This window comes from Lichenostomus cassidix, chromosome Z (assembly GCF_008360975.1).
Source record: "Lichenostomus cassidix isolate B80296 chromosome Z, HeHo_3.0, whole genome shotgun sequence".
Taxonomy (NCBI): Eukaryota; Metazoa; Chordata; class Aves; order Passeriformes; family Meliphagidae; genus Lichenostomus; species Lichenostomus cassidix.
The window spans coordinates 50,736,854-50,764,065 of NC_139511.1; the positions used below are offsets into that span (position 1 = coordinate 50,736,854).

Sequence of the window (27,212 nt, forward strand, 5' to 3'; positions counted from 1 at the left end):
AAAGCAGGTAAAAGCATATAATCTTAGTTTCGGTCCAAAAAAACCTGATTTGTTTTGCCACAAACTAGGTTCAGCTACTTTCCTCACAGAAAGTTTGTGGATCATGCCTTCAGTCCATTTTCAGCAATGGCAGACCTTTCTATGTAAAGAGCAATGATGATGATGAAGATGTTACCCACTCCTGTAGTACAATCAGCTAGCTGCAATACAGGCATCAGTATGGCAACACTGCTGAATGCAAAGACAAAAAACCAGACAAAACTATTCCAATGTTAAGACACTTATATTTTGACTGTTCTTTTGTTTGGAAACTGGAAAAATGTTCCTCCTTCCTTAGAGATCTGCAAGACTCCCTGGAAAACCCAAGAAACCCATCTCAAATTCAGTGTTGGTCCTGTTGTGAGCAGGACTAGATGATCTTCCAGCTTCATCAACCCTATGACTGATTTTTGTGAACTGCCTTTCCACAACCTTCAGTAGCCTTTAAAGTAACTCAAAAAGCAGAAAAAACTTCATGAAGTCAAAACTATGTCTGTACACCTTCCACTTCCCCATCTAGCAAACACACTGCTGTAATGGGTGATACTGTACCACACTGTGCCACATCCACATCCGCTTCTCCACCACCGTGGAAGAACGAGCTGACTTATTTCAAAATAGTTAAATGGCAGGCATCATTCACCCAAATCAATTAAAGTAGCACAAAGTTGCATGTCGATTAAAATTACATCCTTCAGTGAAGTTTAATGTGCTGGTGGATTATTTTTATAAATTTACGGCAGATCAAACAACTTCAATTAAACACAAATGGGTATGTGTGTACATACATACATAAAGCCAGTTTAAATAAATACAAAATTCCAAATATATCATTAAGCATCAATTTATATGGACAGAAGGCTGTAGCTTGGCCCTTTGGGATCGTACCATTCTCTTTTATTACCCTTTTTACCACATGGGGACTCTATTTTATATGCAAGTACTAATGTATGAATCTGTAAATACTATCAATATTTAATTTTCTACAAAGTATTTATAAATTGCATCAAGTCAGGACAGCCTTGGGTAGACATGGCATGTCACTGAAGTAAGCAACACAGACATAAAAAATAATCCCCATTTATTTCAGAAACAGTACATTAAAGAAATACTTGACCTGTGTGGCCACAGACTCCATAAATAGTTTGATAAATAATTAGTACTGTGCAACCAACCCACAACACCCACAGGTTTCAAAGTGCTTAGCAAGACAACAGAAGATTATTGTTCCCATTTTACAATGGGAAGATCTGAAACAGAAAATGCAGGTGGCTTGTCTGAGGTCTTATTGAAAATCAGTGTCACAAATGCGGAAAAAGGCCTGAGACTCCTGACTCTCAAACCAGTCTTAAGCCACAGATGACTTCACCATGATTAAATTTATACACGGAAACTGAGACCAAAATGCAACTTGGTTCTTTCAGCACAAATAAGGAACAAAGATTTCCCATCAATATGAGATATGGTCATTACTGCAGCAATCTGCAGATACGTAAGACCAGATACAGATATCCCAAAGTCACCCATGGGGAAAGGCTCCTTAATAAAAGACAGATGGCTAGAAAGAAGACAGTGGCATGGAGAAAGCTAAACTGGAACCATCAAAACTGATCTTGTGGCAGAGCAACACCCCAGGGAAATCCCCAAAATGTGAAGTGGCACTTCCGAGTTGCAGGAGTTTCTACAGAGACCCCTGCACTAGCCAACACCTCCCTCATGCTGTAGTGTGGGTAGCTCAGCTGCAAGGAGGCTCCTGAGCTACTTCAGTACCAGAAGGCCTGGCAGAGCCATGGCAAGCAGGGGCTGTTGGAGATCTCTTGCTCCACAGCTGAACCAGGGCCCATTCAGGCACCTGCCAGCCTGGGGTCATGGTAGTGCAAAGCCACGGGATTTGCACAGAAAGACACTTCATGCAGGGTCTTCATTTCGGCAATATGGCCATTCTTATGATTACTGCTCAACTTGGGGTGTTTTGCACTTCAACAAAGCACCACACTGCTGAGCACTAACTAGAATTAGCACTTATCCTCTGTGTGTGTAGACATACTGTCTCAACAGGCTTGGGATTTCACAGAAGGATATTCCTACAGGCAGAGATAGAAATGAAGATTGACCTCTTTTGGCACAGACACTTCCCCTAAGTAGCTGAAGAGACTGCCCTTAGGACACACATGTACTCTGTCTTTGGAGAGCACACAACTGTGTGCATGTAACAGTGCACAACTGTTTCAACCAACTTTCACTGTTCGTGAAACCAACACTGTCAGCACAGCACCTGAGCACATGCTTAGTAGAAGGAAAAGCAATGCACAGGTTAGCTGAGAGAAGAGAACAATTGTACAGACAATGCAGTATATAGGGATTTTCTTTCCCTTATGTCATCCAGTCCTATTCACATTGCAAAGATCTGTGCAGCTCCCACAGATGAGAAGTGCGGAACTTCAGGTGAGGTCTTGTGGCTCATTTGGTGTCAATGCTGATCTCTTGGTTTTGTCTGTGAGATGGGCACTTGCAGTTTTCCTGAGGTAGCAGATACAGAAGTCTTTGCTTTATTCATTTAAGAAAAGCAAAAGTGAAGGAAAATAGGACAGACAGACAGAAGTGTTGGAGTTTCTTATGAAAGATACAAACACACTTGAAGTAAAATATGTTTCTGAAATACTCCATTGGGACAGAAAGCACAAGAGCCTCCAAGAGCAAACTTCACCCTCTCAGAATCACCCTGCAGATAATTACAGGTTTATTGTGGCAAGTCACAAAACAGTTAATCAGAGAGGCATGACTTTTTATAAATAAATAGCCAGGCACCTGGCTCTGCAGGGCTCTGGACATTATACAGAATGAACATTTTTCTCACTGCAATCCTGCAGTCAAGGCAGCAGAACTGCAGGCGCTTTGCTACAGCAGCATACGGCACTGACAGCAGAGAACACAACACTGCTATATCGAGGCATTTGTAGAACTTAAGTGCAGAAAGTATTCATCAGAGGACAAATGTACCCATTCCTTCTGTTGTTCTGCCACCTTTTCTGCCAAGCATTTTACCAGGACAGGGTCTACTTTGGAGTCAATCTTGTTGGCGAACCAGTGCCCGTAATTCAGAAGCCATCTTAATTCTCCGGCCCCGTAGATGCAGACACTGCGAAGGTGGGTACCAGTGCATGGAGGATACAAATAGTCTTCAAGATAATTCCATTTCACCAGGCGAGTTTTGCTTTGCAAGTCTGTTACATCCTGGGATGACCTTGGAATTTCCCCAGGGACCCCAGGAACACGTACAAGAGAGGCCCAGAAATGTTCATCCGGAGAGTACGTGTCCCTTGACCACTCAAAAAAGTCTTTTGCAAGTGTGCTTTCAAGGGTATATTGAATAAATTCTCGGCTTAAAACAAAATAGGCACTGCCTACAAATATCTCAATATTATGAGGTGGTGGATTCTTAGAGATATTGGTTTTTACAGGCATCTGCATGTATTCATAAGGCACTTTCATAAGTTCATAGTGATAAGTAAATCGTTCTCTTTTGCTACTGCTTGGCTTTGAAGTTTCCAGCATGTTTCCTCCACCAAGTTTCTTCAGTTCAGCAACCAACTCAAAATTTGATCTCAAAGGGAAATCTTGGCCACACAAATTGATAACATATTTCCAGGGAACTGGAGAGTCCATCAAATCAGACAAACAATTGAAATCTGCTTGCAGACGTGAAATATGTGCATAGTCCACTGTCTCCAATTTTGATGCTATGAAAATATTTGGGAAACATTTAGCTAGATTGTTCAAAGCAGATTTGAAACTTTTTGCTGCTTTTTGGTCATAATGGATGCAGTAAATATTTTGATGACTGTACAATGAATGTATGAGCCTTTCTACCATTGCTGCATCTTTGTGAACAACCAAAGAATAGGCAATTGGAAAACTCTCCTCCTCTGGAGAAACAGGTTTGAGGTGGTATTTCCTAAGCGAACGATACACACGGCAGTCACTTGTCATTGCTACAACATCTTCATCAGATAAATCGACTATTTCTTTTCTTCTTATCTCCAAACTCTTGCCAATCTCACGAGGATCTTGTTCATATATAGACGAACAATTAATTTCATACTGGAACTCATTTCTAGGGTATGAGTACCTGTTTCTAACATAAGGAGAGGTGCTCAAGAAGTGCTCAACCAAGTAAATGCCTTTAGAAGGAAAAAAGTGTCTTTCAACATGGAGGAGTTTCAGCAGTGCAATCAGCCACCCAGTAACACACAGGATGAGGATCTTCCTTCGTGAGGGACATTTATAGGGCCACTTGCGTCTCTTCATTCTGCAAGAAAAAAGAGACATCATGTTATTTTAAATCAGAAAGAAATCATCAGAGACAATTCCAACCTCTAAGACAGACATGCCCACACCAGTCTGCCTACAGTATAAACACCCCCTAATCAGGATAGGGCACAGGTAATCTCTAGTTTCTTCTTAATAATAATTTTAAAATTTCATTCCCCTAAATTAGGTGAGTGAAGGCAATAAGCCAGATGATTTTCAGCTAAATAAGAGTATTGGAACAAGACTCACACTGAGTTTTTTCTAAGCCTTTTTTAAATTTCTAATGAGACACAAACTGCAGTCCAGCAACCCTCGGATTGGCAAAAAAATTACTGTCACCCATGTGAGTAGGAATAATTGATTATTTTCCTGAGTAACTACAAGGGATTCAATGGGAGCAGCACAGGGATCTGTAGTGAGCCTGCAAAGAATGTGTGCTTAACGGTAGATAGTAGTATTTTTAAAAATGGAAGCATGAAACTGAAAGCTTTAGAATTCAAACACTGCACCCTCCTTATCTCTAACACTGGAGAAGGCTCATAAAGATGTCCAAGAGGAAATGAATTTTCTTCCTGTCCTGTGCCAACAGGATCTGACAAGCCCAAAGTCCCTCCTCTCTTCAGATTTCTTCTGGAAAAATACTTCTTACTTGCTCTGACAATAGAGGTAAATAAAGACATAGCACTTTCATCTACTGGTGTGAACATACAACAAATGTTCCCTTCTGAAGGCAGGAGGGGTAGTAGTGAGCAATAGCAGGTCTATCCTGCTCTCTGCCATGTGACACAACCTTGGATGTAACTGCAAAAATACACATGGTCCCTCTTTACACAGTATGTTGTTTAATAACATTCCTGTGTAGTACATTAACAACTGAGGTATTGCTACAATAAAAGCTAAATACAGAGATCCTCTTCCATTTAGCTTTGCTTTACTGTATATGTGTAAGCAGCATTGTTACTATCCCTGAATTAAAAGTAGACCAGAACCACATACAAGTGCAGCTGTAGACTTAGCTCTACTTAGCTCTAGCTTCAGCTAAGCTCTAGTTTGTCTTAAAATTGAACTGCTCTCAGTATTTTCTTTTGAATAGAAGCTGTTTCATGCTTCCAGAGCCAATAAAATAGTGAGGCCAGCAGAAGTGGCTCTGATGCCTGCACATCTCACATATGCATGTAAAATCAAGTAGTGAGATGTGCATTCAAATATACTGCAAGACTAACTTGGGCATCTTTAGCATTCCCTTAAATGTCAGGTCTTGCAAGCTGTAGCTACATTTAAATTGCAGCTTGTCAAGGCAGAGCTTTTTCATTTGTCTGTTCTTCCTGAGTTTGCCTTTCCCTGCGTGTCTTTGTCCTAAATATTTCTCTTTCGGGGCAACAGAAAGAAGAAAATGTCATCTCCTTGTTTCATGTGGGGGGGGCCAGGTACAGATCAGGGTAAGCCAACACATACCTATTTTGTAGAAACCAAAGGTGAGCAACTCTCTGCAAATTTTAGAAACAGTCTCCAGGTATGCTAACAAAGAAAGAGAAAAAAACAGCTCTATCTCACAGAATCAAAGAATAGTTTGAGTTGGAAAGGACCTTAAAGATTATCTCATTCCAAATCCCCTGCCATGAGCAGGAAACCTTCCACTATGCCTTGAATGTGTCCAGAGATGGGGAATTCACAACTTCTCTGGGCAACCTGTGCCATTATTCTCAAAATGAAGTGAGGCATTCATATCCCTGTGAAGCTAAAAACCCCTCGTTCCCCCATAGCAAGCAGGTGCATTCCTTCATCTCTTCTCCAAACTAATTCCAGCCCAATGTCTAATCTGGGTTTCCCCTTTATCTACTCCCTTCTTATATCTGTGTTCCTGGATAAAAGTCACTCTCAAAAGCTGCCCCTAACCAAAGGCCGGTTTTCAGCCATATGCAAAAAGCTCTGTAGAGGGGACCACAGGTAACCTGCCCGTTTTTGCTTTGGAGGGAGAAGACCTGCGTGGTGTGACCTTTCTGTGAAACCCACCCCATGGCTCTGCCCAGTGGCTCCCTTGCTATCAAGGACAACACTAGCACCTGGCTGAACAGGGACTGCCTAATTCAGTGAGAGAATCTTCTCTTGCTCTCTCCTTCAAAAAGGCGAGTCTGGACAAAGGAAAAAGAGGGGAAAAAAACATCACATTCCCAACATCTCCAAAACTTCTCTATCTGTGTCAGCCCTGGCCAGCTCCTAGCCAGGTCCTGCCCAGAACAAATATTCTGTTGCTATGAAACCAAACAAAGCTGTAGAATCTTAGAATGTCCTAAGCTGGAAGTGACCCCAAGAATCATCAAAGTACAACTCCTGGCCCAGCACAGGATACCCCAGGAGTTACATCATGTGCCTGAGAGCCTTGTCCAAATTAGAATATTGAACTCTCTCAGGCTGGTGCTGTGACCTCTTCCCTGGGGAGCTTCTTCCAGTGCTCAGCCACCTTCTGGGTGAAGAACCTCTTTCCTTATACTCAACCTAAACCTCCCCCAGTGCAACTTCACACTGTTTCCTCGGATCTTGTCACTGGTCACCAAAGACAAGAGATCAGTGCCTGCCCCTCTGCATCCCCTCAGGAGGAAGTTGTAACTGCAATGAGGTCTCCCCTCGGTGTCCTCTTCTCCAGGCTGAGCAAACCAATTGACCTCAGCTGCTCCTCATACCTCTTCACCTCAAGGCTCATCACAATCTTTGTGTCCTTCCTTTGGACATTCTCCAATAGCTTTATAGCTCTCTTCTATTGTGGCACCCAAAGCTGCTCCCAGCCCTGGAGGTGAGGCTGCCCCAGTGTAGAGCAGAGCAGAGCAGAGCAGAGCAGGACAATCCCCTCCCTTGCCTGGCTGGCAATGCTGTGCCTGATGCCCCCCAAGACAGGATTGGCTCTCCTGGCTGCCAGGGCACTGCTGGCTCATGTTCAATTCGCCATCAACCAGGACCCACTGGTCTGTTTCCATGGGGCTGCTCTCCCAGCCTTTTGTATCCCGGTCTGTCTGCATATCCAGGGCTGCCCTGTCCCAGGTACAGAATCCATCACTTGTCTTTGTTAAACTTTGTATGGCTGGTCATTGCCCAGCCCTCTAATTAGTTGAGGTCTCCCTGCAGGGCCTCTCTGCCTTCAACAGCTCCTTCCAATTTAGTGTCCCAGTTTATATCTTTGAGTAAATCTCGGAGTTTATCTTTGAGTTCTGCATCCAAGTAATTTATAAAGATGTTGAAGAGCACTGCCCCTAAGACAGAGCTCTGTGGAACCCCACTAGTGACAGATCACCAGACTCATGTCACCCCATTCACTATAATCCTTTGTGCCTACCCCATCAGCCAGCTGTTCACCCATCTTGTGATGTATGCAGAAGGATCCTTTGACAGGTATCAAAAGCTTCATTGAAATCCAGAAAGATCACATCATCTGGCTTCCCTTGATCAACTAGGTGAGTTGCCTTGTCATGAAATGGAATTAGTTTGTCAGGCAGGACCCTCCCCTCATGAATCCATGCTGGCTGTGACCAGTGACTGCATTGGCTTTCAGGTGTTTTCAGCAACTCCCAGAATAATCTTCTGCATAATTTAACCAGGCACTGGAGACTGACAGCCCTGTAGTTACCAGGGTCATCCCTCTTACCTTGAAGGAATTCTTCCTCCTGTCCAATCTGAGCCTTTCCAGGGGCAGCTTGAGGCCATTTCTTCTTATGCTGTTGCTGGTTGCCCAGGAGAAGAGGCCAACCACTGCCATAGTACAACCTCCTTCCAGGGAATTGTAGAGAGCAATAAAGTCTCCCCTGAGCTGCCTCTTCTCCAGGCTAAACAACCCCAGCTCCCTCAGTCACTCCTCATGACTTACTTTCTAGACCCGTCACCACCTTCGTTGCCCTTCTAAATCATTATCTCTCACCAGGGTAAAGTTAATTTCAGCAAAAGACTGGGATTTCTTGAGGAACAGTGCGATACCAGGGAATTAAATCTCTTGGGCCAGAAGGGCCATCACAAACCTCACGGGGTTTTGACTGAAGTGCAAAACTTTATTTTTTACCACATGCAAACTCAAAGCCCTACTCACATAGAGAGGTGTACTGTACACACAGTCCTCTTCAGGGGAGCATGGAATGAATGAATGTGGCAGATAAGAACAGGAATCTATTGCTGCCCAAAGCACCTAGCTTAGGTAGCACTGACCAGATGCTACCTTGAGTTATCTTGCCCATGAAAACTTTTTCCTCCAGTGATGCCATACAATACCCAGGACCAAGGTTCTATCTTTTGCATCAAGATTTTGTATTATCATTTTATATTATGAGCTTGCCATTGCCATCTTGCCTTGTACTATAAAATGTGTTACTTGTCTTTTCTACATATGAGAAGACTCTGGAGGCATGTTTGCTTGGCCCAGGACTTGAGGAGGGCAGGACCCCCACATCTTCATCTGACAGAAGTTATAAGACTTCTATCCAGATCCTCCCCAGGTTATACAGCCCATTCATGAACCTTTGCTCCCAGAGAAATACTCTTCTCCTCCCTCTGCACCACACTTAGTAAGCCCCCCAAATTTTATCCTCTCCATGTTGGCCAAGAACAAACACATGCATTTTTATCTTATTAACAGACCCACTGTCAATTTATTACGTCCAAAAATCTGCATTTCCCTTTTCACTAGCATTGTAATGCAAAACATGAAAAATAATTTTATAAAAGCCTTGGAATTGCCTCTTCCCTCACAATGCTGCTCACACTGAGAGAAGATGCATGAAGGCAAAGCATCCATCCTGACCAACTACAGCTCGGCCTCACAAAGATCTTTCCCTCAACTGCAAAGACTGCTTTGTCAAAGGTTTCTGGATTCATAAAGCCATGCTGATGGCTCAGGATTCAATCACAAACAGTAAATGGATGACGTTGACAGGAAAAGCAAGAAATCCTCTCCCCATGTCCTCAAGCTTCACATGGGAAGACTCCCACTTCAGGAGCATGGTAGCTGGGAAGTGGCCCAGCTAAAAGCTTCCAGTCATGAACTTCAGGCATTCATTGCAACCCTTCTGACTGACAGCAAGGCTCTAAGTATGTCTTCTGTGATACTGAAGTTTAAAAACATTAGGGAAGGGTGAGGTGTGTTGTTAACAACAGATGCAACCTGGTTGGAAAACCCTGAACATGCTGCTCTCAACCAGTGAACAACAGATTGATTTTGCATTTCACTGGCACTCCCAAAAACCATTGCCTCAAGTCAATGTATGTCTTACAAACTCAATAGAAATACCATACTTTCTCTTTCAGGATTTTTTGTTTAAACTGAACTGAGTTCTAAATTGAACTGAGTTCTAAAAGAAATTCAGTTTTGAATGAGAACAAAGTATTAGAGAGGGCAACAATTCACATTTTCACTTGTTTTACAGATTTGGGTATTTTCATCAAAATTAAAATGGATTAGAGCAATGTTTGCCTCTTCATTTGCATCTTTTAATAACTAAAAAAATGTTCTTTTCTGTAAAAATTTGTAAAAGTAGCAGTGACATTCCCGGCCTTCAAGGCAGACCCCAAGAGGGGGTCTGCCAAAAAACTATTCTGCAATTTCACCTGACTACTGTGTAATTTTGCATTTCATCTGACTACTGTGTAATTTTTGCATTCTGATCTAAATACACTGGCTAAATACACTAAGGCCACTGTCCACTATTACATATCAGGTATCAAGGTTACTGCAATTTTGAAGCTTATGATTCCTATATTATTTAATTTTTATTATTAATAGTTCCATAATATTAAATACATAAGATGCTATGGAAACAATACCAATCAATGTATGTGAGGTTTAAATTGGTTTTCAGTGTGCCCTCCAGAATTTTCACTGTTTATACCACATCAAGGAAAAGTGAACCTCGTAAACTGTTGCATCTTCTCAGTGCTATGCAAAGAAATTGTTGTGGGCCAGCTTGTGAACTGTGTATCTGGGTAGCACTGGATACTTTCATACTAGTCCAGCACCTTTTCCCTGAAGGGAGGCAGACAACACATACACAAAGAGGAATGGAGAAAAGTTTTATTCACCTCCCTGTAAGCCCACAGCCCTTGAAAGAAAAAAACACAACAGTCAGCTCAAACTGTACGTTATGAGATGGGAAGGTCCAAATTGCCCTGCAGAACCTCTAGATCTGGCCTCAAAAAAACCCAGCAGAGAACATGTTCTGCATCCTGGTTGCTCTACTATGCATGTGAGACACACCTTACCCAAACAAAGCACCTGAAGTCTTCTGTAGCTGGTGGAGAGATACAAGGAACTACAAAAGATCACCAATTCATCCCAGAGCATGAATTGTGAAATGGGCTGGACGAAGTATCACTGGGAAAGTTATGGTCACAACAAACACGAGTTAGGAGAAAGCCCAGCTTTTGCACCACAACTGCAAGGGCATGACCTTGTTGCACCTTCAAAGTGATGAATTCCAGGGGTAGCAGTATTGCACCCAACCCTGATCGTCTGCCATGAACACCCCAGCAGCTCCATCATCTCAGAGTGACACTCAGAAGCAACAGAGGAAAACTAGGCTGGAAGCTGCTCTGGCCAGCACAAGCCTGAGTTAGCTCGGAGAACCAAGATTCTGCTCTGGCTGATCCTGCAATGGCTCGTATTCACCAGCGCTGCAGCAGCTTCAGCCCTCTTTATAGGCCACCATTCTATAAAGAGGCATTTGAGAAACTCAGAGGAATGGACAGGTTCCCTGCATTAGCACAAAGAAACCAGCAGGCTTTGGGCTCACACCATCTCTCTGAAGGTGTTTCCACTTTAGTAAGATTCTAACAATATATGTATGGAGACAGCTGGCTCCTGAGAGAGACCAGGGCTTTACTGCAGCTCCTCACACTATTATTTATTTTTGCTTTTCCCATAAACTCAGTGTACCCTGGCTCCCAGTCTGTGCAACTTTGTGATGCCAATGTCATTCTTGCACAGGAAGAGTCTACAGCCCCCTTCACGCTGAGCAGGACCAAATTTCCAACACTTACATTCCTCTTACTCTGCATGGCAAGTCTCACCTGCCACCCACACAGTGCAGAGGTGATCCCAGGTTGTCTGTATTCAGAGCACATTGATTTATTAGCAGCTTGTGAACTGTCTAGTTTGAAAAAACAAGGAATTTTTCAACCCCCAGCACTTCATTCCGTTTCCTCATCGTGTCTGATCTGATTAAACAGAAGCCTGTGCTCTGTTAAACTCAAGTGCTTCCATGATTAAAGGCAGAAGCTTCCAGGTAGATCTACAATGCCCACAAGCTCCCCGGATGTTGCCCACAGGGTGGAGCCATTATGAACCATCTGGGTCCATCACAGGAAGCCCAGAGCCTGGTGGAGCCAAGATGTATCAGATGTACCCCAAAGCAGAAGGATAAAACTCCTGCTCTGAAGGTTGGGTTTTGTTCAGGAAGAATGAAGGGATTTCTGCTCAAAGAGGGCTGACACCTTGGAGAGGGAAAGGCATTCCTTTGATGCTGGAAGCAACAGGCTCAGCAGCAGGAATGCAGGCAGGGCTACGTGAGGAAGCCTGTAACCTGTCTGCCTGCAATAACCAATGCATCACAACTTTCCTGAGGAACACAAGGTATATACCAATGTCCACTGCCTGCCCTGCTCTGCCCTCTGCCAATCCTTCCTGAAGGACCTGCTCAGTAGGCAAGCAAAAGTCCTGTCTCAACCACCAGCTACACTGAGCTACAGAAAAAAAAGCCATCATCTCTCCTAATGCATAGTCCTATCAAATTTATAATATTTCTTTTCTACTTTAGCAATACCCATCAAAGAGGTCTGTGATTTTCTGCAGATGCTACAAATTACTTTTAGTGTCATGCCGGATGGCCAGCTGGTGGGAACCATCTCTTGTCTGCTATCACATCAGCTTGGGACTGGCTTATCCAGAGCAGACTGACAAGACATGTTGACTGCTACTAGAATAGGGATTCTTGGAAACTTCAGACTGTGAGCAGGAAATGCTCTCTCCTTGGTGGATCTGAAAAACATAGTGCTCACCATGAAAGCCTCATCGTGAGGCAGCCTGCTTCTGTGCTTGCCACACAGCAAGAGTTAAGTGAAAAGTCTGAGTGAAAGTCTGTGAAAGAAGAGGAAAGAGGAAGAGCAGATGCAGGGGAGCAGGAGTGCTTTTATCCCACCATGTGATTCTCTCTTGCATTAAGAAACCCTTCTGCCAATGTACAGCATGAACCAAGCTCCTTGCTGTCATCTAGGTTAGAAAAAAAATAGGGAATGGGTGCTGAGAAGAGCAGAAGCAGCAGAACAGAGGTTGGGAAATTATGAGAGAGGAGAACAAAGAGAGAGATCAATAAGAGTAAGTGCTCTCATGTAGGTAGCATTAACAACAACAACAACAATCAAACAGAACAGCAGAACAAGTGCTTTCTCCAACCTGCTACTCCCCCATCACTCAAAGGCCTCTGAGGCAAAACCAGTGTCCACACCTTTCCTTGGAAACCAGGTCACAGTGTATTTCAGTAACCAACACCATTACTAGATAAAGCAGGAGCTATGGGAACAATTCTCTCTCCTCCAGGCAAAAGCACTTCAGGAAAGTTCTCCCTGACTAAATATCTCTATTTGCTTAATAAACACCTGCTCACACAGCAATGCAAACTTGGTAGTTTGCATGACCAACTGGAAAAATTTAGTTAGCTCCTCCTGGTTTTCCCTCTGGTCTATACAAATAAAGTCTGGGTCTTGATGGGTCTATCGGAAAGACAGATAGGATGATGTTCCTGGGGAACTGGGGAAGGGGAAAAGTAATCCTGTGCTTTCCTGAGCTATTTATTTTATTTTTTAGTAAACTGTCTGTCTGAATTAAACTTTTAACACCACTTGACTATTCAATGCTGCTAACTGGAAAAGTTAATTTATGAATGTGCTAGTTTTACTGCTGTCAGCTGGTTATTTCCATCATAAAATTATCTATTGATAGGGATCATGAGATTTCTGTAGGAGTACTTTTCATTGACATTAAATCTGATCAATTAATTCCATCAAGTTTGTCTGGCTCTCCACCTATTTGCCCTGCGCTGGAGCCTCAGCCTGTGCCACTCTAACACAGTCACACCACCAGCTTCATTCTGCAGAGCTCACCCCCTTGTTTTGGCTTGTCTGCCTGATGTAATACCTAGATTTTCTCTGAATGATGGACAACTAAAGAGATAAGTAACTACAATTACTTACATACTTAACTGCAAGATGTGGAAAAGTATGTCACTACTTTTAGAGCTAATTAAATAATACATAGAACAACACAGTGTCCCAATGAATAACAGTAAGAAAAGACTACAGTTTAGCACCATGTGGTTTCTGCTTCTGGAAGAGGAAAGACAGGTTCTTGCCACATATGTGGGAAACACAGGCTTAGCAAAGATGTGGCAATTATGGATATCACATGCAACTTTGTCCCAGTGCTAAACATGAGGACTCTTTCTTGCACAGGATCTGTACTTCCTAGCAGAACCTGCTGTGCAGACAGTAAGTTGCTTTGCTTGTCTGTTTGCCACCCAGTCCCAACTCTGTGCTCTTTAGAAAAGGCTGGATTCTCCTTTCCACCTGCCTCCACTGGCAACTGCCACCATTTCAGTAGAATATCTTACATTAATTTCAGCATGTTCATGTTCCAGAGACATGCCAAGGTAGAGAAAGTTCTGCTCTTTGGCCAGGAAAAGAGGCAAACAACTTCTGCAGGGTCATACAAGCAGCATGAGAACCTGGCTCATCTGCAACCCCAACTAATCTGAACTGCTTTTCAGTAACGTTTCATGAAAGCTCTTTCTGTGGAAGCCTGAAAAGTCTCTCAGTAAATCCCTTGGTACATCTCATACTACTGTGTCATGCCAGTCAGAGGATTTGCAGCCCTCTTAAAGCAAGAAAGTGTTAAGAAGGCCCAGAGATAGCCATCAAAGTTCCCAAGCCAGATGCTTACACATTGAGCATTTAAATTCTCTGACTTTGTGAGATGGGAGTATCCATGCTTGCCAAGGACCTAGTGTATTATAAAGGCAGGAAAACAAACAAACAAACAAAGCCCCACTAACAAAGACACACTCCAACAGAGTTTACTGCCTTCTAATTTGTGGCAATCTAGAGTTTAACAGCTTTGTTCCATCTCATATGGGAGTTTAAAGCAATACTACTACAGTGGAGAGAGGGTTAACCTTTACTCTAAACTACAATATAACATAAAAAATAGACCCAAAGGGCCAGAATTTATGTTAATTGGCAAGGAGAAGCACGATAAAAGAGGGTGGGAGTTTCCTGTTAGACCGGGAAGTAGGAGTAACTGCACCACACTGCAGAAAAGCTCCCATTAACAGCTCAATATATTTCTCCATTTCCTTCACCTCCTCACCAAGCTGCCTGCAGACTCTTGTCTGCTACCCCCCACTGTAAATCACCCTCTTTAGGTTATTTCCCCTCCGCCAAAGTCACAGCTTGTCACATCAGCAGGATCACATCAAAGAGAGCTGCAGACCTACCTGCTGGATTTCACTGTGGTCTATTACCCTCTTTAGGATGCTCTGTTCCTGGACATCAATATGGGCACAGCTGGCTCGGTGGGCAAACAAAGTCCTGGTGTTTTCTCCATCCTGCCACTGCCTGCAGCCTCCACCATTATCAGTCCTTCAAGTGCATATGAAGTTGGACATGCAGAAGTAGCAGGGATGACATTGTTTCTTGCACAAATTACAGGAAAAAAAGTAAAATGTTAGCTGAAAAATAGTGAACATGAATGATAAGCTGTGGAAGGCATTACTTACATAAGAAGCATGTCTTTTTGTTTACTCACATAGCATTTCTAAGCACCAAGAAGAGCAGAGAAAGAAACATCCTAAAAAGAACAGATCACATCAAAGCAACCTAATTTATTTCTCCAGCAGAGCAAAGAGGACTTGAGGAGAGGCAGGAAAGTACTAGGACATGAGGAGTCTCTGTCAAAAGCCTCTCCAAGTTTAAGTTGCACACTTCAGGTACCGAGACCGTGTCTTAGAGGCCTTGCTCCCTCCACAAATAAAATAGCTCTGACACTAAGGCAAGGCCAGAAGTTTGGAGTACCGTTATGAGACCCACAGTCCTGGTGATACTTCCTGAAATTCTCTTTAGACACAATGACCTGTGCTGCAAATTCACCTATACACAAGTACTTCATATGGTATACGATATCTCCTACATGGCAAGAAATACATTTCTGGGCTATTACATCTAACTTTTTTGTGTGTAAGGCTTACAAAGAAATTTGAGGAACTAAACACGGTACTATTTGCGTATACCACAAACAGCTATCACGGTATTTTCCCTCGAGGAAAGCATGGCAGCATACTCCTAAGGCATATGGAGCATTCTCCTCCTCTACATCCACATTTTGACCAAAATACTGTGCACACCAGCCTCCTCTTCATCACCAGTCTTCCAGCTGATACAGAATTATAAACTGCAGTTTTGTGACTGAAGTAGGCTGAGTCTCATAAGCTCCAAAGAGGACTCTGGCTGCCACAGAGTCAAAGGATCCTGCAGTCCTGCACTAGCTCAATGTCCCCAGCATTGAAAAATTATACAGAGAGAACAGTATCCAGAATCTCTAACATGGAATATTAATCCTTAATATTGGCACTCTCTGTATGCATAAGATGCAACATGGCAAGACAGTAGCTGAGTCAACTTTACCTCTTTTCAGTGTGACGGAAGCGTACAGTGGGCAATTGCATCATATGTCATCAATTGATTAAAAAATTAATAATATGGGACATTTTCCGTCAAACAAAAGCTCCCAGCACATGCAAAACTGGAAAAAGTCTGCAGACAGCTACGCATGTTTATAGTAAGATTTAGGGCGCTGACTTGCCCCTGCCTAGGAATCAAGCATGAAGAAAGACCTCCCCCACCAAACAACAATGCACCACAAAAACTCCACAGTCAATTTGACAGGAAAAGGTCTTTGATTGGCACCAGAGAATCCTGCACGGGCAGGGCCACCAAACAAGCCACACAGCAATTAGATAATACAACAGAGCATGTTGTAGGAGGATGGGTGGGTCTCTGACAGGTATCTACCCTGTCACCTGCTTATTGATGCCTCTGTCTGGGTGTGGAGCAATTAGAGAGCTCCTCTTTCTTCATAGCTGCCTCTCTTGTACTCAAAGCAGAGGGGCCTCTGCTTCGCCCTTGGTCACATTGCAAATGCTGGTGAAGCCTTCTTCATTTTTGAGTGTTTCAGTGAGAGATCTGATGAGGCTTGACTTGTTGACAATTACGCAAAATGTATTCGCTTGCTGGATTTGGCACCCTGCTGTTTATGGTGCAGAAACAAGCTTTTTATGACTCATCTGGTGCGTTTGTTAGTTCCTTTATCAGTATTTCTTGGAAGACCTCAAAAGCTGGAGTCACCATATGACTCCTCATGACTCTTTCTGTAGCTGTAACTGCTACGTAAATGCTTTAATACGAATTCCTCCGAATTTGCCTGTACTTATTTCAGAGACAGTCTCTTGCCTCTCAACAAGGCATTTATAGGATGATCACAGGCAGCCTGTTGACTGACTAGAATAATTTGCACATATTAGGCCATAAAATAGCATGCATGGTATAGGTTATGATCCACAAACCTACAGAACCTGGTACACAAACAGTTTTCAGTGTGTGGAACCCTTTCTTGGGAGTCTAGGTCCAGTGTAATATCACACAGGTGGTGCCAACACAAGCAACTCAAACCTGAATGTATTCTTATAACCCTTACTGATTTTCTAAAAGTTATAATCCTTAAGAATTACTAAATTATATGATGCATGTGTCAAAAAGCATTATCCAGGTTTGCTGGTAATCTTTAAATGCCTTTACAGCTGGACAGCATACACAAAAATATACAAGTACTATGCCAAAACCAGAGGATGGTTGCTAGTATCAGACGTATAAAACCTGAAACCACAGTTGCACAGATGTAGTAGCATTTCACTTCCCTTTCCATGATCATCTCAGAAAATCTACATGCATGAAAGAACAATCACATCGTATCCATTGAGCCCATCCAGCCCAGGATGTTGTCTCATAGTAGTTGAAAGCTGATGCTCAGAACAGGTGAAAGGAAAGTACTTCTGAACAGCTTCTCCACATGTCCTTTCCACTTCCATTTCCTTATAGCTTAGAAGTTTTCAAAAATGGGTTACAAATGTCTGTTTCTTATGAAATTTTGGGTTCTTTCATTATGTCATTTTTGAACCGACATAAAATTTTCTGACATACAGAGACGAGGGGGGCGGGGGAAGGAAACACACTACAGATTACTTGAGCATGGTGTAAAAACCCACTTTCTCATACTTGATTTCAATCTTTTCCCTTCCAGTGTCACATAGAATCACACAGAATAAACTAGGTTGGAAAAAGCCTTTGAGATCATCGAGTCCAGCCTATCATTACGTAAACTATCATTACCGTATCAGTTAAACCATGGCACTGAGTGCCTCATCAAGTCTTTTTTTAAAAATTTCCAGGGACAGTGACTCCACCACCTCCCTGGGCAGCCCATTCCAGTCACTTCACTGTTGTAATTCCCTGTCTGATAGAAGCAAGCAGCTCTTTCCTGTTAATCACCTCCACTTCAGTTACAAGTTTATCCACCGTCTCTACCCCCTCAGCTGTTTCTCTTGCAAGCAAACAAATGCAAAAGGATTATTATTAATTCATTTATGCAAAAAGGCTACTATTAAGGAAACGGGCCTATCTCAAAATGAAACAGGCTGGTTTATGGGTTAGATGTTTGGAATGAGTTAGAGGACGTTCACTGGAGCAGATCCTCAGGTGGGACACAGTGGAGGTTCCCCATAAGGTCTTTTTCTAAGCCTTACTCTGGTACTAGCAAATCTGTTCACCCCATAATGAGGGACAAGCAGCTACCATCTCTCTTCGAATCAAAAAAAGGTCTGACAGATTCTTGCTATTGTTACTTTCTATTTCCTCACAAGGAAACAAGAATCTCTTTCCATACTGAAGAAATGACTAAGTGCACTTGGCAAATCTGAACACAGCTACAGACTAAACACGAACATTTTGAGCAATTTACTGAGAAACGAAAAATGCCATCACAGCAACCCCGATTTCTCTTACCAAACCTCACTCTAAGTTGGTGTAACTGTTGCTTCTGGAGAGAAGCTTATGGAGCTGCAACATCTGGACATGCCGCCTGCCAGCCGGGCTGCAAGCAGGTGTGTGCCTCGGCTCCGGACACCCGCACCCTGTTACCGAGACGCGAAATCCCCCCGAAACTAACTTTCAACACAAACAGCGCCTTCTTACCGGAGCTCTCCCGCAGCACCCGCATCGACCCTCCTCCCGCTGCTCCGGCCGCCCCCAGCGCCGCGCCCGGTCCGGCCCTCTCGCCCCCGCGCAGCGCCGCCCCGCTGCGCTCCCGCGGACTCACACAGTGCCGCCCTTTCCTCCTCCTCCTCCTCCTCCGGCCCCCAAACTCCGCCGCCGCAGCTGAGCATCCAAGTTACCCTTACGGCGGAGCCTCCGGGAGGGGGCCGGGAGCTGCTGCGACCCTAGCGCGCCGCTCCGCGAAGTTAGGGCTCAGCTCCGCGGGCCGGGCCGGGAACCCTCATTGCTGCTGTTCCGGGACGTGCCCGCCGGCCGCGCACTCACCCGAGCGGATCGCGGCCGTCCCGGGCCGGGCGCGCTGCTCGGCTCGGAGGGGCACGGCGTATGTGATGTGTGTGCAGCACGGCATTTTCTTCCATGACGTGGAGGAAAAAAGAAGGGCCGCCGCCCGCCCCGAAACCTGGCGGGTCGGAGGAGAAGGACGAGAGGGAGGCGGCGGCGAGATCCCCCCCAGCACCTGGGAGCGGGAGGAACCTGCCGCCTCCACGCCGCCCCTCCGGCAAACGCGGCGCCGACCTCCCCACGGCTGCCCCGCGGGGGCGGAATGGCCGAGGAGCTTCGCAAACACTACGACCGGCTCTGTCGGGTGGCAAGATAGGGCTGGGACTGGGCTGGGCTGTGGACGAGCCCCTGGCCCGGGTTCCTCGTCCTCTGCTCGGCTGCCCCAGGAGCGCACAGCCATGAATATGGGTGGGCTGCAGCGGTCCCGGGGCTCGCTGGGCACGGGCGGGCGGGCACGAAGGGCTGCAGTTCTGTACTAAAAAGCTGCAGGCTGGCGTTAAGCCTCTGCTTTTTAGCATGTTCGTTGGGGACGTTTTATTATTACTTTTTATTAATTTTTATTTGGCAGTGAGATTTATAATTATTTAGCAGTGAAATAACCTGCCGCTGGACTGGAGTACTGCAGCTCCCCAACGACTTCCAGGCAAAGGCTGGTGTTTTAAGGTCAGGCCGAGCTGTTGGCTCTGCTTGCCGAGAGTGTCGGGCCCTGGTGCACCGGCTCGGTGGGAAATCTGGAAGACACCACCACACCAGAGAGCATCTGTCTACTGCGGCAGCGCTGACCGTGCAGCTGGGCACTGCTGTGACAGCTCGGCTTGAGGCTGGTAATTGCATAAGCCACTGTGACCAAGTTACATGTAACTGGTTTGAGGTCTTATCACAGAAATGTGTAAGTGAAATCAAAAGGACACAGATGTGGGAAAACGCACTTGTGGGTTATTATGCTACACCAGTGTGGGTGTAATAGTAAAACCTTCTGCCACAGACAAAGCCAAAGCCTTAGTAAAAACAAACACCCAAACGAACAAAAATCCCCATAACCACAACCCAGAAAAACACATAGATATAAAAATCACATAAAAGTTCTTAGAATTCTGTCTTATTCCTTAGAAATGTTTTACTCCCTTCATGAGTCATGCTTTTCTTGATATGGCCAGTACCTCAGCAGTTAAAATTTGAGATCACCTACATCATTTCCTACCCAACTGGTTAACTGACTACTGGTGATCAGAAAAAGGGCCCGAGTCTTATGAAGGTGGTTGCTCATTCTCTTGATTTAAACAGTGTATTTTCCTCCAGTCAAGTATTAAGATTTGAAGAGCAGAAAAAAAGGCATTGTGTTATAGTAAGACATTCACCAGCTGTAACTGCTCCAAGAGTTTTTCCAAACTCTTGTGGCAATGTTATTCATCTCTCTCCCTCTGCTTAGCTGCATTTCCACCATCAAAAACCCAAGCAGTATTTGTGCCTTAGAGTACTCTAAACACCTCTCCCAAGCTGGCTTTCATTCCCATTATTCTCTGACCTGCTCTGCTTTGCCTGGCAAAAAGGTACAACATCTTATGTTGATCCTCTGCTTAGAATGAGTTTAGCTTTCTCTGCACCTATGTCTTTACTTCTTTTCTCCTTTCCATGTGTTTCCCTTCCTTACAGAGCTTCATAACCTCTGACCTGTGTTACTCAACAGGTCACATTGGTCCCTCCTGGCCTTAAAATCTATAGATCTTGTATTGTATTGTCTGCCTCCCAGCTGCTTATCTTCCTCCTCATTCATTCTTTTGTTTTGAGTCTTGCACTCTTCATTACTGGTATTAATCTCGCCACTGATTTTTTAATTCCATCTAAGCAATAAATAAATAAATAACTTGGTGGAAATATTATTCTGAATTCATGGCTTTTGTTCACTGCATCATCTTTTTCTCCTTTCTTCCCCCATATGACTATTAAGAGCAGTCAGAATGCCAGGGGTTTTCTCTTACTATTTGCATTTTATATCCTTTTTCACTTTAGCGTGCACCACACAAAGTAAGTGCTAACTCACAGCCTAGGAGTGAAGAGGTTTATGAAATAAAAGAACTGAATCGTGAAAGCAGCAGGAGGGGCTGGGAGGATGAACTGCCACTTGTGAGCAGAACCTTTGTTACTTTGCTGCAGCCACCATCACTAACAGCTGCCTATCTTTGACCAATGACAACCACTTATATTTTTATGCATAAGCGCACTTAAAAAGTATAAATTTAAACCAAGAAAACTCAATGGTGGAAGATTTTTCTATCTCTTAATGTATCTTTACATTAAGATCAAAGGATTCCAGCAGGGCAATTAGAGAATACTCAGTTTTAAGATCTGGGGAGCAGAATGCTACATTTGTTAGTCATATTAAACCATATGTTGTCAAGCTACTGCCTTTCGCAGGATGCTTATATACCATATAGAAATGGAAAAAAGCCTCACTGGTAGATTACTTTTACATACAGCATTTGTAAGAGACAGTGGTTTTCATGTAGCACTTTGCATTTTTACCTCTTTGCTCAGCTTGAATCAATTCAATTTTCTGTTACTGTATCTTAGGATTGCCTTAGGTCATGTAATCACATTATTATAATGGACCAAAATATTACTGTCAAATTCTTCCAAGTTTTTTACATTAATTTTATTAGACATCTTGCAACAAAGAAAAATGTCAAGCAAACATGTAATTCAGAGGTCATTTTAACAGTCAAATAACTTTTTCTTTTCACTGAAAGGGCTGTATTTCAATGAGCACTTCCTTTGAAACAATATGCCTTCAGGTTTGTTTTGCTGCTGCAGTTTTGAGACCACTCCATTTTCCTTCTGTGTGAAACTGACTTTACAAAATACCTGTCACTCAGCAGCTTTTACCTTTTTCAACTTCCAGGCCATTTGCATTTCTTTATTCTCACAACCCATCAGGCTATGATTGCTCATGCATCCTAAGGCATAGTACTAGCTCTCTGCACATCAGACCCCTCTTACTTCCCTAAACCAACTTCTGTTTAAGACATTAATAAAATCTTTGCAGAAGAGCTCTTCACACTCCAAATAGCTTGCTGACGTTATGTATTGACAGGAGATATTTCCCATCCTATTCACTTGAGTTAGGAGTAGCAGATACTATTATTCCATCTCTTATAACCCAAAGAATGAAAAAGTAAGAATGCCACTTGAATGCAGGTAACTCCTATAACGATCAAATGGGTTACAAATATGCTGCTAAAGCAGATTCAAACACTATAAAATTAAAACAAATAGAAATCTTCCAGGGATTGGGATAAACATCTAAGATGCTGTTACCTGGAAAAATGTGTGTTCCACAAACAAGCTAACAGCATTTCCTGTCATATGCCAGCACATTTTCTGCCTATCAGAAAGATCTGGCTGGAACATGAATGGAATTTTTCTGAGCACTTCCAATAGCTAAGATTCCTCTTTCAACCTCTCCAAGCACCTGCCCCTCTTCTCAAATGTTTATATATATACATGCCACATAAAGCAATGCTGATGATTATTTTCAAGGCAGCCCATCTTGATTTTTTGCCTAATGTAACAGTTTATGTTATTACACAAACACACACTGCCATTTCTGATAGCACATATTCAGCCAGAGCAGTTCCAGGTTTAGGTTTAAGAAGTGACTATGAGTGTTGATGCCTGTCTAGTTCTGTGCTGTCCCATCAAGCATGGGCAGTTACTTCAATCTTAAATTAAAACTTGAAAGTCTGTACGAAGTTATCAACATGGAATATAATTCACAATGAGCACTAGTGCATAAGTCCTATCTACTTCCCCACTTCGTAATGTTGAAGCACAAAATTGAATATTGACAGTTATTCTTACATGCTACTAAGTATTTCCCTATTCCTCACTTACCCAGAAAATCTTTCCATCATTCCATGTGCTGGAGAAATGATTTATCAAAATGACAGTAACAAAGCACTTAGTTCTAATAGCTCAAATATTTACTTTTAAGTGATGATGAAGAAAAAAATATTAGGACTCAAGAAGTCTTTAGAATCCAAAATCTTTGCACGCTCTGTAGAAACTCCAGTGCTTTTCCATTGCAGAGCATGGTAAAAACTCTTCTTTATGTACCATTACTACCTCATGGAATTGCAGAAAATGTGTCAGGTTTTCCACTGAGTTAAACTGGACAGAAGAACCTGTTGAAAATCAATGCAACTGATTACAGGGTGTAAATTAGAGTAATGGAAAGCAATCACTGGCACTATTATCTAAAAGGTGTTTGCAGTTTGTTAGAACCTTGTACGCGTTAGTGATCCCTAAGAATCTGTAATGTGTCCTAGGAATCTTGTGGGGTAAGACTCGCAACATCTTACCAGTATCTCTCACTCAGACCCAGTCTTCAGTGAGACTAAGGCCATACTGTACTTCCTGGTGCCCAGGCTGAGAAGTTAACCATCCCAGACATTTCAAATTACATAACAAGAAAATGCAGTTCTTTTTTGGTACTGTTTGAATTTCACATATTATGTCTACAAACAGGCATGTTTAATATACTCTCCCAAAATTAAGGAGAATGCCCATCCTGAAATGACGTTATAAGAAGGAAAGTGTACACCTGTACAGAAGAAACTGCATGACTGAACAATGGGATTTGCATTATTTTAATATCTGCTGGAATGAATTACCTACTGCAATGCATAAATTTTATGCACTTGTGTCAGTACAAGAGAAGCTGAACTTTTTTTACTGTTAAAAATCAGTAACAAAGTAACATTGTAAAGATCCATCGGTAAGAAATATTAGAAGACATTTTTCCGTAACAGCACAAACTCTGAAAGGCACTTCAAACTGTGGATTTTAGAGTTATTTGCTTTCATGCATCTTTCATCCTCACTTTCTCCCTTCAGTATCTTTGCACAAAGTAACAGAGCTGCTGAGCTGCCACAACCAGCCCAACACAGAAAACTGCCAGTAAGGGCAGAACTTTCACACATACCAGATGGTGTCGAGAGAGAGAGAACTCTTATGGAAGTTGGGATGGCTTCTGTTTAAAAAACCAACAAAACCAAAACAAAAAACCACAACAAAAAACTGCCCAAACAGCATTCAAGTAACTCAAGAAGCAAACCAGGTTACATATTTCAGGATTATTTGATCAGTCAAGATAAATCCTTGTCAAAATGCAGAGAAATTATGTTTCAAGAGACATCAGTTGGCCACTTAGTTTGTATTTATTACTGGGCTATCATATGCCATCCCAAGAGTCTTTCTTTGTTACCATTATTATTCATTTGTGTCACCTACACCAGTTCTAAAAAGCAAAATATATTCACTGAATGGACAACATTGTTGGTGCCAGTGCTAAAATAAACAGTGCTGCTTGTAGGTGTTAGACCTTTAACTCATGTCTTGGTGATGATTTCCCTGACATTTCCTGAGTTCCAGGAGCACACTGCCCAAAGCCAGTGAAGTAGCAAATTGCTATTGGAAGCAAGAGGTCGGTGTTCAGAAATGCAAATGGAGAGTCTTGTGTGTGAGGATGTGTGTTGTTCCACACCCACGACACCCACAGCAAAACTTCTGACTCCCATAAGGACAGGATTGTGTTTGGTATCTTACACCTTCAGTGCATGTTCAGTATACTCAGCCACAACACAGTACATAATGGAACAAAATGTATGATCTAATAACTGGAATATATTTAAGTATCATTGATTGCAACGAAGATGGGCAGGCTGAACAAAAGACCCACATGAACAGTGACATCACAACACTCCTCACACTTACAAAGCAGCAGCCAGTCACACCAGAAGCAGCCAACTTATACACTAATCTAGAAGTGATGTTTTAAAGGGTGCAATGAGTGCTTGAATAAAAAAAAATCACAAAATAGTTTTAAGGACAACTTCAGATAAAAATAATTTTAAAGTATGCCTGGGATATTTTTAATAAAATAAACTGGCAGAAACTGACATGAAACATTTTCATTAATGTTGAGTCTACAGAGGTACAATAGGCATGACTCCAACCTGCTCTGTTTTTTTTTTTTTTTTTAATGCTTCCTTTTGTTCTGAAATGTCCACATTTTGTATGCAAGCAGAGGGAAAATTCTTAGCAAAGCCCAAAGTTTGTTTAACATCCTGTTTTGATAGATCACAACTGGAGAAAAGATGTTGTTCTCTTACTTTGGAAATGCTCTTCTCTGCACTGCAATGATTTCACTTACTGAATAAAAATTCTCTACTCAAATGTAAAAGTGTAAGAGAGATAAGATCAAATAACTCTGTTGAAGTAACTTTTTTTTCAGCAGCAGCTAACAGTGTTCCTTGTTGATTCCTTTCTCAAATTTGTTTTATCTACTGGATTAACATTTTGTCAATTAAATATCAGTGTTCTACCATAAATACTTTACCTGAGTGAGTAATTAAAATATCTAATCTCTATAATCTCTAATTTTCAGTTATTTTAGACAAGAGTCAATAGCTAGCAAAATCACAGTAATTTATACGTCCTAAAGCTGCCTTCCTCAGTTCTGACATCAGTGTTTGGTAACAAAGTTTCTACATCCACAGACAGTAATTTTGCCCCAGTAGGTATGAATTGCTATTTTGGTCCCTGTGTTTCTTCCTCCATATTCCAACACAGATGATTAATGTTCTTTGCATTTTTCTTTCTCATGTTTTTCTCCCCTTTCTCTCTCCCTTTGCTATTTCTCAAGATTTTCTCCCCTTTCTCTCTCCCTTTGCTATTACATTTAATCTCCTGATACTCACTTTGATGTTTTTCTCCTGCATTTTGTTGTCTGTTAACTGTCATCCCCTTAAGAAAGAGTGGCATTTTAGAGGCTGTAACCAGCTGAGAAAGGTTCCCACACTGTCATCCAAAACTCATTGCCTTGGGTGCAGAAGCAAACAGTAAGTTTAGACACACAGGCAGGGTCTTTCTCTGCTTGCCTACCCTTGCTGTCCTGTTCTGTCAGTTTTTTGTCATCCTCATGAACTGTAAGATAAAGTATCAATATCCCCATTTTTTTCCATACATATGGGGAGAGTACACGCTGTCTCTTGGTAGGTTTTCCATCCTGCCTATTAACAACTTTTCTGTCTTTGAAGGAATCTATTTTAGTCTTAAAATTTTGAAACCACTCTAAATGTTTTCAACTTTTTCCATTTTGTTGCATCTCTACTAGACCTTGTCTGCTGTGGCTGCTAAGAATCTGAAAATTGTTTTTAGGAATTCCTATTAATGATGCAACTACATGAATGCCACACCATCATCTCTAGTTGCATAAAGGTTAGTCAGCAAAGATATGATTCTCACTTCAGTGTAGAGTCACCATTTTCTGATCATTAAAATAGCTCTTAAAAGATCAGTTCTTAAAAATCCCACCAGTATCTTCCTTATTTTTCCCTAGCAAGAAAGTACTGAGACTATGCAGACATGGTTAAGCATTTTATAACTACTTCAGTGTGTAAATTATTTGTAAAAGAATTTAAATGCTCTTGCCATTTAAGCAACATATTTCAGTAAATTGACAGGGCTCAGCAAATCCAGTTGAAATGCTTCTGTAAAAGAGGTAATGATTATTATCAGATCTGAGGGACAGGTGAACTGATTTGCAGTATCTGTCAAAGTCACAGGAGATTTTATTCTTTTGACTCAAAAGGATCTGGTTCAGCACAGCTAGTCTAGATATGGGCTACAGATGCGTAAGCAAAGAGAAGATCTAAGAACAACACACTTAAAGGTGACAGCATTTGATCTAGAGTGCCACAGGGAAGTATTAATAGAACAAAAAAAATCTGTCTTAAGTGCTTTCAAGTTTCTTGGGCCTTATCCACACTCTCCTCAAGAACTTAGAGAAGACCAGTCACAATCAAGGAGTTCCAACAAACATTGTCTATTCAGACCAAGTAAGGCTTCAGAAATGACAGCCAGCACTTCACACGAACAACATTTTGGGCCCTTCTCTGTCTTTGAAAAAAGGCTGCTACTGAATTGAGGCATAATAATTCTTCCCATACTGATGGTAATTTTGAAAGTAACTTTTCTTTCAGCTGATCAAGGCCTGGTGTTTTGAAGAAAGAGAAATGTGTGTACAGATTGCCATTCTAAGATCAGACCTTTATCTGACAAAATATGCTTTCCAAGTAATTTAATATTTTTTTTACCTCCAAATGCATTTGCTT

At 42.4% G+C, this 27,212-nt stretch overlaps 2 protein-coding genes across 10 annotated transcripts in view; both read right to left on the reverse strand.

Moving 5' to 3' along the window:
• Positions 1-707: 707 nt before the first annotated feature.
• GCNT4 (glucosaminyl (N-acetyl) transferase 4) lies at positions 708-18,757 on the reverse strand. Of its 7 annotated transcripts, XM_085042067.1 has the most exons (4): positions 18,676-18,757; positions 14,868-15,065; positions 5,806-5,868; positions 708-4,348 (listed from the first exon to the last, which is right to left on the reverse strand). In XM_085042067.1, exon 4 carries the CDS (start codon positions 4,345-4,347, stop codon positions 2,980-2,982), a length of 1,368 nt encoding a protein of 455 aa, XP_084898193.1. In that variant the 5' UTR covers position 4,348; positions 5,806-5,868; positions 14,868-15,065; positions 18,676-18,757; the 3' UTR covers positions 708-2,979. The 7 variants fall into 7 exon arrangements, 5 of the variants coding, with proteins under 5 accessions (XP_084898193.1, XP_084898191.1, XP_084898192.1 ...); XM_085042065.1 differs by lacking the exon at positions 5,806-5,868; XM_085042066.1 differs by lacking the exons at positions 5,806-5,868; positions 18,676-18,757 and adding an exon at positions 18,487-18,658.
• A 1,549-nt stretch (positions 18,758-20,306) lies between these two features.
• ANKRD31 (ankyrin repeat domain 31) overlaps positions 20,307-27,212 on the reverse strand; it is a 64,436-nt gene continuing 57,530 nt past the window's right edge. For 2 of the 3 annotated variants that reach the window (XM_085042220.1, XM_085042219.1), the window contains one exon: positions 20,307-23,219. In XM_085042220.1, the coding sequence (XP_084898346.1) occupies positions 23,068-23,219 (152 nt within the window). In that variant the 3' untranslated portion in view covers positions 20,307-23,067. The remainder of the gene's footprint in view (positions 23,220-27,212) is intronic. The other variant, XR_014846734.1, reaches the window with a different exon arrangement.

Excerpts from the sequence above, each read along its gene's own strand:
- GCNT4 (XM_085042065.1), bottom strand. The coding sequence starts at position 4,347 with ATGAAGAGACGCAAGTGGCCCTATAAATGTCCCTCACGAAGGAAGATC.